The sequence below is a fragment of the Canis lupus genome, chromosome 18 (genome assembly GCF_011100685.1).
Source record: "Canis lupus familiaris isolate Mischka breed German Shepherd chromosome 18, alternate assembly UU_Cfam_GSD_1.0, whole genome shotgun sequence".
Taxonomy (NCBI): Eukaryota; Metazoa; Chordata; class Mammalia; order Carnivora; family Canidae; genus Canis; species Canis lupus.
Genome location: NC_049239.1, coordinates 40,115,025 through 40,130,301, shown reverse-complemented (window position 1 = coordinate 40,130,301; position 15,277 = coordinate 40,115,025). Strand labels below are relative to the sequence as shown.

The 15,277-nt window shown below is 37.4% G+C and overlaps 1 protein-coding gene across 1 annotated transcript; it reads left to right on the top strand.

The window, feature by feature from the left end:
* Positions 1–1,223: 1,223 nt before the first annotated feature.
* Positions 1,224–2,171, top strand: OR8J2 (olfactory receptor family 8 subfamily J member 2). Its single transcript, NM_001388889.1, is given in 1 exon segment — positions 1,224–2,171. A coding segment is annotated over 1 exon segment (948 nt).
* The last annotated feature ends 13,106 nt before the right edge of the window (positions 2,172–15,277 follow it).

The window sequence follows — 15,277 nt, the reverse complement described above, 5'->3', positions numbered from 1 at the left end:
GAGCCTCAACTGTCTTATCAGACATAGAAATAATTCCATATGTCTCCTAGGACACTCCTGGAAAATAATGAGATTATTATTTTGAAATGACCTGCATTATTCTGGGCATAGAGTACAGCACATAATGGATAATGTTAGCACTTCTCTATATTCATTTCTCTGAACAAAGAAAACAAAGTAATCACACTTGAGCAAATCAAACCTACAAGTAATACTTTTTAAAACTACAAAACAATTTTAAATAATTTGAAGGAAAGAGGTATGGGAAGATGGGGAAAAAAAGAAAGGGCTGCCAGACCATGATAATAGAAAAGCATCTGATCTGATAGAGAGCAAAGTGACAGAAAGGAGTAGTGTATTTGGCTAAAGAATTGTGTTCCTTTAAATAAATCTGTTTCTGAATAACACTAAAAAGGAAGGTTAATGAGTGGTGGTCTGGTGTTGGGCAACTGAATCAGAAGGTTATTGAGGTGTGGCAAAACTGACAAGGAAAAATCCAGCATACTCAAAGTATTTTTTTCCCACAGAAGTACAAAATTCCCCAGGATGATAACAAGGTATGGGCTAAAGAGAAAGCCAGAGGCAGCCAAGGAAAAGGCAAAGTTACAGAAAGTCCTTCTGGCTCATCAACTTCTGTTACACAGCTACCTTATCATTGGAAGCAGACACAGAGACATGTACATGTGTAAATACATATTCATGTATAGTATAATTACTAATGTTAACATATGAAAATAAATATTACTACATGTAATATAATAGATTAATATCAAGGAATATAAATTATATCTAAAACAGTTGAAAAATGAAGAGCTTGGCTCAATAGTTCTATTGTTTTAAAGATTTTATTTATTCATGAGAGACACAGAGAGAGTCAGAGACACAGGCAGAGGGAGAAGCAAGCTCCCTTCAGGGGCCTAATGTGGGACTCGATCCCAAGACACCGGGATCACGCCCTGAGTGCAAGGTAGACACTCAGCCTATAGAGTATCACCTGGCACAACAGTTCTAACAACCTAAAATTGGTCTCTAGAAAGTTTGTGTTTCTGAATTTTGTTTAAAGATTATGAGAAATACAATTAAATTCTGACACTTCCACATGTGAACAAAGTGTCCCATTTAAAAGAAACAGTCTACTATCCAGCATGAACCAGAAAAATCAACTTGACCATCTATTAACCTCCTTCCATTCTCTCCATTAAAAGATGAGAAGAACAAATTAAATGGCCTCAGGGAACCTGACCCACCTGACTGAGTTCATTCTCAGGGGAGTCTCAGACCACCCAGACCTCCAGATGCCACTCTTCTTTGTTTTCCTGGTGATCTATGGGCTCACCGTGGCAGGGAACCTGGGCATCATCACCCTCACCAGTGTTGACTCGCAGCTTCAAACGCCCATGTACTTCTTCCTCAGGCACTTGGCTATCATCAATCTTGGCGATTCTACTGTCATTGCCCCTAAGATGCTGGTCAACTTCTTGGCTTCAAAGAAAACCATATCCTACTATGGATGTGCAGCCCAGCTGGGTGGCTTCTTAGTTTTTATTGTGGGGGAGATTTTCATGCTGGCTGCAATGGCCTACGACCGCTACGTGGCTATTTGCAACCCCCTGCTCTACATGGTGGTGGTATCTCCGCAGATCTGCCTTCTGCTGGTGTCCCTCACATACCTCTACAGTCTGACCACAGCACTGACCGTTTCCTCCTGTGTGTTCTCTGTGTCATACTGCTCTTCCAATGTCATCAACCATTTTTACTGTGATACTGTCCCTTTGTTGGCATTGTCCTGTTCTGATGCCTACATTCCAGAAACAGTGGTGTTTGCCTTTTCAGGGACCAATTTGTTTTTCTCCATGATTATTGTTCTAACCTCCTACTTCCACATTGTCCTTGCCATTTTGAGGATACGTTCCTCAGAGGGCCGAAGAAAAGCCTTTTCCACCTGTGCCTCCCACATGATGGCTGTCACTGTGTTCTATGGGACCCTTCTCTTCATGTATTTGCAACCAAGGACCAACCACTCATTAGATACTGATAAAATGGCCTCTGTCTTCTACACCCTGGTGATACCAATGCTGAATCCCCTCATTTACAGCCTAAGGAACAAGGATGTGAAGGATGCATTCAAGAGATTCCTAAAGAGCCCTTGCCAGGCTTTCAAATTAGTGTAAATTTAAAGATTCAGTTCTCTTATTTAAGGGTTTTTATTTGCTCCTGAAAAGCTAGTATCTACTAAGTAGAGGCAATAAATAGTTATAAATTTAGTGGATTCAATGGGTAAATCTTAACTCTTTCTATTCCACCGTCAAATATCCAACTATCCCTAATACAAAGACATATTAGTTGACCATACAAAATACGCTTAATTAAGTGGTAAAAAATATTTTCAAAGTAAGCACATTTTAAGGTACAACACAATTTGCTACTGGGTTTTGATAATTTGTAATCAAGGAACACAGTGTTTGAGGGTTGTAGAAATTATGTGAAAACCATTTCTCAGATGACGGTCAAGATTTGGGTCATTGTCCTTGCCATAGACCTGTTTTTTTCAAATTTTGAAAGTTTTATTTTTCCTTTTTGCTGCATTTTCTGTGATTCATATATCTTAACTTTCTTAAATTCATTTTTGTCTTGCACCTAACATAAATTTGAATCACAGTAAATGAAATCTTGAGGAGAAACTAAAAACAGCAAAAATGCCTAGATATCCATTGAAAGAGAACCTGTAGCAAACAGAAAAAGGAAACCTACAAAAGGAGATTCTACGTTTCCACTACTATCATATGTTACATGTAGATGAGGCAAATGTTGATATTTCATTCCAATGTGCCATAAAATTAACATTCTCCATGTCTTATTCTCAGAGCAAACGTTGTGGTATAGGGCTCATTGTGTGTGATAGATTCATAACAGCAAACTCCACTTCTTTTAACATTTGTATTTAGTGTCTTTTGGAGTAAAATCTCATTGGAATGAAAATAAAAACATTCTCTTCAAAGAGACACCAACTCTCAAGGGAGCTCTGATGGAAAAAAAATAAATCATCATGTGCCATATCTACTTCTGTACATGTAAAATGTTCCTAATTTACAATGAGTAAGGGAGACTGGTCAGGGCATGCAAGACAGGCAACAACTGGAAATGACATGAAATTTGGGGAGGTGGGATGTCAGAAAGAAGGCAACTATAGGGAACATGACACTCAGGGTCCATGAATCATTTGTCAATTTAGTCATAAACAAACAGCAAAGCTGAAAATACAGTCACACTGTGTGTTTAATACTTCTGGTCTCTTTTTTCATGGAAGACAGCATGTTCACAGTCCTGGGGATAGGGATGTGGGCATCCTTGGTGGGTAGGTGGGTGTACATGATTCTGCCTAAAACATCTACATCTGTATATTGGCATAGTATCTTAGCTGGGCAATCTAAAACCTTGCACCTGCCTCATTCACTAGGACTCAAAGGGATAGTCTCTCAAAAGCTTGCATAGTATATACCCTTTCTGCATGTGTTAGCTACAAAATTTACCCTAAACAAACTCTACACAATGCCCACTCTAAATGAAGGATAAGATAAGTTCATTAGGTTGAAAGGTAACACAGCGCATGCACACACACACATGCACACCCACTCACATATCACTTGTACACGTTTATCAGAATTGACGAATCCACACATTCAACCAACCAGGCAGGCACATCAGCCCAGTACCACCTTTCCTTGAAGTAAGGTAGGGAAACTCATTTATGTGGCAGCACTGATCTCCATTGGTCCAAGCTTCCAACCTGCAGATGCTAAGTCACCTGTACTTCCAGCTAATCATCACCTACCTGCTCTGCAGGTTCCATGGCATTTGTGTCTAGACAGTGACAACAAAATCCCCTAGTGGTGAGGGGAGAGGGAAGATGCAAGACAGTCACAAAGCAAGGTCTGACAGCACCTGTGAGAGATAGGACACACATCAAACAGCACCACAGAGCCCCTCCTTCTGCAGCTGCCACAGTAGTGGTAGCTTTGACCCTACTCTGTATATAGGGATGTTCTAGGCAGAAAGCATCACAGTGCCACACAAAGATTCCTTTCAAGACCACGAAAATAAGAAAAAACATCCAAGTCTCTCAAATTCAGCCTAGAAAATGCCATTTTGACCTGAAAACTTACTGAAGGAGTATTTTCACAGCAGCTCTTTTTGTTTTGAAGCACATGATCATATATCCCAACATTTTACTTATGACCCAAGAGATATGTGTAGCATGATTGTTTCATCCTTTAACAATCGTCTGATAGGGAACAAAATTGTCATGTTTGTGAATTTTTCAGTTGATAGGTTAATCTAAGCAAATGTAAAACTTCCAATGGAGATTTTCTTGTCTTCAGGTCTAGACAAGCTTGGTTTGAGCTGCTAATACCATCTCCCTGCGAGTCCATAAGACTTCTCCGATATCTCCATGCTATGAGTCCCATCTATCATCTCTGGTTTCAAAAGTCAGCTTCCACAAGCCATTTCCATGGAAGGGAAAACATCCTTTCAAGGAAAATCAATAAAGAAGTAGAAATCACTGCAGATATGAGTGTCAGGAGACAAGACAGAGGTTTCTATGGTAGCATCAGTTCTCCTTATGTTTTTTTTTTTTTTGTATATTTTTTTTACTGGAGTTTGATTTTCCAACATATAGTATAACACGCAGTGCTCATCCCGTCAAGTGCCCCCCTCAGTGCCCATCACCCAGTCACCCGATCGCCCCACACCTCCCCTTCCACTACCTCTTGTTCATTTCCCAAATTTAAGAGTCTTTCAGGTTCTGTCACCCTCACTGACATTTCCCACTCGGTTTCCCTGCTTTCTCCTCTGTTCTCTTTCACTATGTCTTATATTCCCCATAAGAGTGAAACCATATAATGTTTGCCTTTCTCCAATTGACTTACTTCACTCAGCATAATACCCTCCAGGTCCATCCACATTGAAGCAAATGGTGGGTATTCATCGTTTCTAATGGCTGAGTAGTATTCCATTGTATACATAGACCATATCTTCTTTACCCATTCATCCTTCGAAGGACACCGAGGCTCCTTCCAAAGTTTGGCTATTATGGACATTGCTGCTATAAACATTGGGGTGCAGATGTCTTGCTGTTTCACTGCATCTGTATCTTTGGGGTAAATCCCCAGCAGTGCAATGCTGGGTCATAGGGCAGACCTATTTTTAACTCTTTGAGGAATCTCCACACATTTTTCCAGAGTGGCTGCACCAGTTCACACACCCACCAACAGTGCAAGAGGGTTCCCCTTTCTCCACATCCTCTCCAACATTTGTTGTTTCCTGTCTTGTTAATTTTCCCCATTCTCACTGGTGGGGGTGGGATCTCATCGTGGCTTTGATTTGTATTTCTCTGATGCCCAGTGAGGCAGAGCATTTCTCATGGGCTTGTTGGCCACATGTATGTCTTCTTTGCTGAAATTTTTGTTCATGTTTTTTGTCCATTTCATGATTGGATTGTTTGTTTCTTTGCTGTTGAGTTTAATATGCTCTTTATAGATCTTGGATACTAGCCCTTTATCTGATACGTCATTTGCAAATATCTTCTCCCATTCTGTAGGTTGTCTTTTAGTTTTGTTGACTGTTTCTTTCCCTGTGCTGAACCTTTTTATCTTGACTAAGTCCTAATAATTAATTTTTGCTTTTGTTTCCCTTGCCTTCATAGAGGTATCTTGCAAGATGTTGCTGTGGCCAAGTTCAAAAGGGTGTTGCCTGTGTTCTCCTTTGATGGAATCTTGTCTCACATTTAGATCTTTCATCCATTTTGAGTTTTTCTTTGTGTATAGTGTAAGAGAGTGGTCTAGTTTCATTCTTCTGCATGTGGCTGTCCAATTTTCCTAGCACCGATTATTGAATATGATCTTTTTTCCAGTGGATAGTCCTTCCTGCTTAGTGGAATATTAGTTGACAATAGAGTTGAGGGCCCAGTTCTGGGTTCTCTATTCTGTTCTATTGATCGCTGTGTCTGTTTTTGTGCCAGTACCACACTGTCTTGATGATCACAGCTTTGTAGTACAACTTGAAATCTGGCTTTGTGATGTCCCTGGCTCTGGTTTTCTTTTTTAATATTCCCCTGGCTATTTGGGGTCTTTTCTGATTCCACACAAATATTAAGATGATTTGTTCCAACTCTCTGAAGAAAGTCCATAGTATTTTGATAGAGATTGCATTGAACATGTAAATTGCCCTGGGTAGCACTGGCATTTTCACAATATTAATTCTTCCATTTCATGAGCCTGGAATATTTTTCCATCTCTCTGTGTCTTCCTCAATTTCTTTCAGAAGTGTTCTGTAGTTTTTAGGGTATAGATCCTTTATCTCTTTGGTTAGATTTATTCTTAGGTATCTTATGCTTTTGGGTGCAATTGTAAATGGGATTGACTCCTTAATTTCTTTCTTCAGTCTCATTGTTAGTGTATAGAAATGCCCCTGATTTCTGGGCATTGATTTTGTATCCTGCCACATTGCCTCTTTATGTTTAGAGAAACTTAACTACAGCACCACAAATTAATTTCCCACTGACTTCTTACATCTCCAAATTTAAACCTTATCATTATTCCTTGTTTTACTCCTTCTCTTTGTACCACTCTTCTTTTCTCTTGTGTCTCAATAAAGGCTACATATTTTTTATCTCCTTCTATTAAACAGAAATACTGTTTATGAAGTTTGATACCCTTCCATAAGTTATGCTCCACGTCACTGTTCCAACCTTCCCTTCCTGATTGGTTTTGACTCCTTCAATATTTATAAAGCTATTTTTATGAACAATCATTGTTTTTGGATTAGAGAAATTATGTTGACAAAAATAGTTTTGATAACAAACTCTTACCTCAGCTCACAAAATGTACAAGTCATTGAGTTACCTATAATGTAATATGAAAATGACTACTTAAAAAGCATACAGAATAGAATATTACACAGTCATAACGACCACTGAGATCTCTCAATTTGTGACCACATGAAAGACCTAGAGGGATCACGCTAAGTATAATAAATTCAAGAGAGAAAAGCAAATACTTTGTGATTTCACATATCTGTGGACTATAAAACAAAGCAAATGAACAAACAGGTTCTTAAATAAAGAGAATACACTAGTCTTTTTTTTTTTCCACTAAGGAAGTGTAGAGGAAATGAGCAAAAAAGATAGAGGGGATTAAAAGATACAAACTTCCAGTTTAAAATAAATAAGTCACAGATATGGAAAGCACTCTGCAGAGAATAGAGTCAATAATATTATAGTAGTATTGTATGGTGACAGACTGTGACTGCACTTATCATGATGAGCACTGGTAGTGTACACAATTAATAGAACCCATATGTAATATACCTGAAACTAATACATAATCCTGTGTTCATTGTACTTCTATTTAAAAAAACATCTAACCACAAAAGTAGTTTGAGTTATAATTGTCAGAAGAGATTACTAATGATTCTTTAAAAATACTTAAATATGAAAAAAAATAAAAATAAAAATACTTAAAATATGTATTTAAAGATCTAATAACTTACTGAATAATCAATGTTATTAATGTATATACAGCCAAAAAGTGATTAAGGTATGAGCTGAGATTATGCTATATTAATTTAAAATCTTTATGAAATAAGTAAAGAAGATACTTTCATGTTTAAATATGGATGCCTAAAACTTGGGTGATAGATCACAGACTAATCAAATTTGGGGGCAAACTAGCAGTTTCTTAATCTCTGTTGTAATCACCTTTCTCCTTGCATTTTTTTTCTCAGGATTTTTCAGCATTTTATGTGTATTTCATGCTTCAACCACAGGGAATTACACGGCTCTGAAATAGAAAGGCAGTGTAGCAGGCCCCCAGGACCAGCACGCAGGGGTGAAGAATGGCTGCACACAGGGAGGGGCTGTGCCACCACAGGAGAGTCAAGCTGCAGCTCAGTCAATTCTGCACACCTGCCAGGAGGATGAGAAGTCAGCTTTCCAGGTGCCCAGGAGGAAAAGTAGGATTTGGTGGCCTCCCCTCCCAGATTCAGCTACAAGCAGTGTGTGAATGTTGTCACTCTAACAACAACTCCATCAGCACTATCGCTGTGATAGACATTCAAATACTAAAGTTATATAAAAATCAATAGTATATGTCTCCATTATAATCCTTGAACTTCTTTGATGACAGGGATTATACTTAGTGCATTTTTCTACTTCCAGTCAAGAACAATATTTGGATTCCTTGAAAAAATAATGTATTAAAACAAGTGAAACCATTTAGCTCTGTCAAGCTAAATTTCATGTAATTATTTGTTGCAACTTTTACCATTTGTACAAGTGGTGCATATTCATAAGTTGGAGGTCCAGGGTCTGAAAACACTAGGATACTGAGGGTGGAATACACATTAATGAAAGAAATCTTTATTTAGAACCAATTTATTTAAATCAATTAACTGTACTTATTTTTCCCCAGTCGGGAATGCAAGATACATTGTAGACATGTCCATTCATGGGTTAGGAAGAACCACACTCAAAGTTCTTAATTGTGATAATATATGGAGAATCCAAAGGTCGGTATCTCTCTAAATGCCTATTAGAATTGGAGCAAACCTATAGTAAATGGGGGGTAGAATGAGAGTGTAGTAATTTTATTCAGAGTCAGCAAAATATTGGCATGCATAAAATGAATATAATTCAGTTGTATTAACGTAATAAAATGAATATAATTCAAAAACATATAGTTGAGTGAAAACCGTTAGATACCTGAATGAGTTATATATAACATATTGTGCACTTTAAAACATACGTTATTTTACTTTATAAAGCTATATTCCATTTAAAAGACATATATCAGCTTTTGTAAAAGAGGTACTCATGGGGAAGAGAACTAGAAGCGGACAAGGGAAATTAGTTTCAGTATGCACCTCGGGTGTGGAATTACAGTATCATTAACTCAATTTTAGCCCTTAGATTAGAAAAAGAAAAAAATAGGAGTTACACACATATTCCTAATTTTTATTCCTTCTGAACCTTCTAACACACTATAGGACATGTTTAAATAGTTCTGTTAATCCTCAGATATAACACATGGAAGAAACTTTTGTGGAAAATGCTGAAAGTCTATGTAATTTCTAGATGAATAAAGCATGTATCTGAGAAATTATCTATTTAAAAGTAGATATTTCAGTGAAGACAACAAAAATAGCAAATAAGAAGCAAAGTTATATATTTATTATATATATAATATATATAAAATTATATATACATAAAATATATATATATATATATATATATATATATATATATATAATTACCTCAATAGGGAAATAAAACTCACGGAATAATTAGCAAAGATGAGTGACATCATTTCCTGCTCTCAGATGCTTTGGGTATAACCAAGAATTGCTTTCAAGTTCCCAGAGGAGTGTCTCAAATAAAGGAGATGCTCATAAATTCTTCCCACTGTAGTCAGGCTGGTATCACACAAGAAAATAGGAAGCCAGTCACCACTTAAGGTGAGTAGCTGCCACCGATTATTATTGCTGTAATTACCTGCAGTGATGATTCTTGATTCCTTGTTCAATTTTTTTAAGATTTTATTTATTCATTCATGAGAGACACACAGACAGAGAGAGAGAGAGAGGCAGAGACAGAGTCAGAGGGAGAAGCAGGCTCCATGCAGGGAGCCTGACGTGGGACTCGATCCCAGGTCTCCAGGATCATGCCTTGGGATGAAGTCAGCACTAAATCGCTGAGCCACCTAGACTTCCCTCCTTGTTCTATTTAAAGGACACATATGAGTATTGTCACCAATGCCAACTAGTACATCATATATATTACTCATCTCTTTTCCTAACTAGATTTCCTGGGGTAAGGATATATGTTTACCACTGTAGTATGTTCTCTGAAGGTGGTAAGGGACCTCATTTCTATTTCTGATTATTTCTACATTTAAATTGAGATTCTAAAAAAATAAAAAATAAAAAATAAATTGAGATTCTAGACAATAAATATCAGGAAGGAGGAGTAAGCACTTTGGCAACCTCAGCTTAGGATCCTCATCTGTCCTTGCCTCCCCTCTGGACCCCTCTCTCCTTTTAATGGGATTGCAGTGTTCTCAGTTGGACCCATTAATCTCTGCTGAGGCTATTTACAAAAAGTTATAGAATATTGATTGAGGTTAGGTATTCGCACCCTTGGGCTCCCTGTCTAACCCCAGGCCCTGGAACAGTTCCGAGTTCCTGCTTCCATCTGAGAAGAGTCAGGTTTGAGGCTCAATTTCCTTGCTTTTTCCAGACAGTGCTTGGGTAGGACTGGGGAAAGGAGTACCACATAAATATTCACTCAAGTGAGTTTCAGGGGAACTGCAGGCATTTGTAAAAATCACAATAAAATGCATGTTGAGATGAAGAGATTTGCCAACTCTACAAACTGCTATGGAATAGTCCTTTGGGGTATAATTTTTGTAGCTTAAAGCATTAGAGTTTTTCATTCATTTTCATTCGTTTCTATCACTGCTAATGAATGTTTCAAATTGATTTGCCATGAATATTTTGTTAATTTGAATAGGTTTTTGGGCAGAGTAAATTTTGTGAAGTAGTTTCATCTGCCAAAATAATGTTAAATTGCTATTCTATTTTTTGAAAATTTCCTTTTTTAAGGGCATCCATAGCTTTTAGTTTTAAGGTTATGAATGTCGAACAGTTTCTTATAACATTATGTCCTGACAAGTCTACAGTTGATTTTTGTGTGGATGAACAGAACATCCAAGTTCATCATCCTTTGTAGGATAATCACCTTTCCCAGATCCAATGGAGACCATTTTTTCATGCCTGTCCTGATATGCCCCTTTTCTCATATATTATATGTTGCGCGCGCTGCGGCAACAAGATCAGGGTCCTGAGGATAAAGGGATGAGGAAAATAAAAGAAAAGTAAAGAGATGGGGACAGGAGGCACAGTGGATGATGTCAAAGCAGTGCCAGCTTTATTCAAGTTTTTACAACATTTTATAGCATGAGCAAAACAAAGCCAGGAAGGTGTTTATTTTTTAGCAGGTTTGTGAAATCTTCCAAAGTTCCCCTTTCTCAGCATGCAAGACAGACTCACAGGTGCCAGAAGACCTTGGTAAATAGATAAGCTTGTTGCTCCAGATGTGCATACTTCAAAGGAATATTAGGTATGGTAAACAGACCAGCAAGAACAGACAGACCCTTATTTACATTTATGACCAGGTCAGAATAAGTTGTATCTATTGTGTTATGTGGGCGATCACGTACAAGCGAGCCCCGAGAACCATTGCTCAAGCCCTTTCTCAAGCGTCAACCAACTATTCACCCTTTAGGCTCCCGAGCCTTTTGAGTGAATGAGGGATGCAAGTCTGGGCCTGGTTTGGTTCAGTTACTCCAGCTAGTTCGTGGTCGCCAACAGTTTCAATTCTTTGCATGCATGGGTCTTTTCCCGAGGTTCCCATTCTTTTTCATTGATGTCTACCATATCATCTCAAGAAATCCAGCAAAAGTTTTATTATCTGGTAAAACAAGTCGCTTCAAAAGTGTCTTGCTTCTTCTTAACAGTGTGCATTTTCAAAATGCATTTGAAATCAATATCAAAACCTATAAATATCCTTAGTGATTTTTGATTGTAAGGTCATTGAACAAATAGACCAATTTCAGCACAAGTAACATTTTGTCCATTCAGTTTGTACAATCCAGGAACATTGAGTTTCTGTTAATTTATTTAGGACTTCTATAATGCATCCCCAAGGGGTTTGAATTTTTCTCTTTTTAGGAGTACGTTTTGTTTCTATAAAATATTCCATCAATATGGGATTTCACTTTTATTCTTAATTTTAGTGGCTTTTGTCCATTCTAACTGGCATTAACTCATCTATTCAGATGCTCATTTATCCCCTAATTCTTTCTGATGATGTGGTAAATTCTAATTCCAGGTTTTCCAGAAGAAAACGGTCCAGCCAAACATAGGATCAACCTAGCTTGAACAAGTGTTTTATCACTCTTAGACATTTTTATACATATATCAATGATATATTAATATTGTTTGCAGTTTTACAGCTGCATAAGTGAAATTATAGGCCTGAATATGTAGTGAGCTTTAACATATATAAGTAACAAAATATTATAATTTGCATATACAAGTATGTGTATGTTTAAATCAGGATTTAGGGCCTCCTAGAATGAGTCACAATGTAGTCCTCATTTTTTTATACTCTAGAAGACTTTGTAATGAAATCAGATGATTTTTTTTTCCCATAAAACTTTGGAAGTACCTACTTTTGAAAGCAATCTGAAGGAAAACAGACTTGGAAAAGAAGAGGTAGATAAAGTGCAATCCTTAAATAAAATGAGTTTTCATGAAACATTTCACCTATAGTTGAAAGAGGATGAAATAAAGGTGTAAGAATAGGATTAAAATTAAAATATATAAGTGAATTCCACTTCTCCCAAAGCCATGCCCTGTTGGCTTTATCTGGATCAAGTAATCATTTGTCCTGATCCAGTCATTTAAACAAATACAAAGTAAATACTTCTACTGAATCATGCTATATGCCTTTCCCCTCACTTCCCACTACTATGTCTTTCATTCATCTGCTTCAGGCAATGTGATTTGCCAGCCTGTATTGAATTTGAGATAGCACACCCAGTGTTGGCGTGATATTTTTCTTGGTAGGATAAGTACATTTATATCAGCCTGCTGGATGATTTTAGGTGATACATCAACAAATACAAATCACACACTGAAAGAGTCAACACCCAAGTGCTGAGTTTCCACATGCACTACTCTATGGAAAATAAAAGATATCAAAGATATCTATGTGCATTAGAATGCACTAGTTGGCACTTCTGTAAAAGTGCTAAATTATTGTCTATTATTACAAAAAATTATAAACACTCTTTAAAACCCATAAAAGTATAAAAGAATGAGAATACAGTTTTATTTTTTTAAAGATTTTATTTACTTATTTATGAGAGATTAACAGAGAGGCAGAGACAAAGGCAGAGGGAGAAGCAGACTCCTCACAGGGAGCCTGATGTGGGACTCAATCCCAGAACCCTGATATCACGCCGAGCCAAAGACAGATACTCAACCGCTAAGCCACCCAGGCGTCCTGAAAATAGTTTTAAAAATGATATGAATGGTTGGAAGAGAATAGTCTTAAATATGCAGAGCTATAATGAGAAAAGTAAACCAAAGTCTACTGAATGAGTTAATCATGGTTTTCTTTGGGACAAAGGTTGGGATAAAATTTCAAGGACGAGAAGCAAAGGCTTTTACTTATATTAGAATACTTTCCTAGTTATGATGTGTTAACCAATTATAGGTAAGTTAAGTAAAAGCATAACTAAAAAGATATCAGGATTACCACTTAAGACCAGATGTGTCTAATGATACCTGTTGACAGACCATAAACAGATGATATTGACTTGGTAATGATAGCGAGCAAACAGGCACAAAAAATAAACTGACTACTGTATGTCTTAGGCTATAGCATCTCTTATTTTTTTTAGTTTTTTTCTTTTAGGTTTTTTTTTTTATTGGAGTTCAATTTGCCAACATATAGAATAACACCCAGTGCTCATCCCGCCAAGTGCCCTCCTCAGTGCCCATCACCAAGCCCTCCAACCTCCTGCCCACCTCACCTTCTGCTACCCCTTGTTTATTTCCTAGAGTTAGGTGTCTCTCATGTTTGTCATCCTCACTGACATTTTCTCATTTTATCTCCTTTCCCTTTTTTCCCTTTCACTATGTTTTATATTCCCAAATGAATGAGACCATATAATGTTTGTCCTTTTCCAAATGAGTTATTTCACTCAGCATAATACCCTCCAGGTCCATCCACGTCGAAGTAAATGGTGGATATTTGTCATTTCTAATGACTGAGTAATATTCCATTGTATACATAGACCACATCTTCTCTATTCATTCATCTTTCGATAGACACCGAGGCTCCTTCCAAAGTTTGGCTATTGTGGACATTGCTGCTATAAAATATTGGGGTGCAGGTATCCCGGCATTTCACTGTATCTGTATCTTTGGGGTAAATCCCCAGCAGTGCAATTGCTGGGTCATAGGGCAGGTCTATTTTTAACTGTTTGAGGAACCTCCACACAGTTTTCCAGAGTGGCTTGCACCAGTTCACATTCCCACCAATAGTGCAAGAGGGTTCTCCATTCTCCACATCCAAACAACATTTATTGTTTCCTGTCTGGTTACATTTCCCCATTTTCACTGGTGTGAGGTGGTATCTCATTGTGGCTTTGATTTGTATTTCCCTGATGGCAAGTGATGTGGAGCATTTTCTCATGTGCTTTTTGGCCATGTCTATGTCTTCATTGGTGAAATTTCTGTTCATGTCTTTTGCCCATTTCATGATTGGATTGTATGTTTCTTTGCTGTTGAGTTTAATAAGTTCTTTATAGATCTTGGAAACTAGCCCATTATCTGATACATCATTTGCAAATGTCTTCTCCCATTCTGTAGGTTGTCTTTTAGTTATGTTGACTGTATCCTTTGCTGTGCAGAAGCTTCTTATCTTGATGAAGTCCCAATAGTTCATTTTTGCTCTTGTTTCCCTTGCCTTCATGGATGTATCTTGCAAGAAGTTGCTGTGGCCAAGTTCAAAAAGGGTGTTGCCTGTGTTCTCTAGTATTCTGATGGAATCTTGTCTCACATTTAGATCGTTCATCCATTTTGAGTTTATCTTTGTGTATGGTGAAAGAGAGTGGTCTAGTTTCATTCTTCTGCATGTGGATGTCCAATTTTCCCAGCACCATTTATTGAAGAGACTGTCTTTCTTCCAATGGATAGTCTTTTATCCTTTGTTGAATATTAGTTGACCATAAAGTTGAGGGTCCACTTCTGGATTCTTTATTCTGTTCCATTGATCTATGTGTCTGTTTTTGTGCCAGTACCACACTGTCTTGATGACCACAGCTTTGTAGTACAACCTGACATCTGGCATTGTGATGCCCTCAGCTATGGTTTTCTTTTTTAATATTCCCTTGGCTATTCGGGGTCTTTTCTGATTCCACATAAATATTAAGGTGATTTGTTCCAACTCTCTGAAGAAAGTCCATGGTATTTTTATAGGGATTGCAATAAACGTGTAAATTGCCCTGGGTAACATTGACATTTTCACAATATTAATTCTGCCAATCCATGAGCATGGAATATTTTTCCATCTCTTTGTGTCTTCCTCAATTTCTTTCAGGAGTGTTCTATAGTTTTTAGGGTATAGATACTTTACCTCTTTGATTAGGTT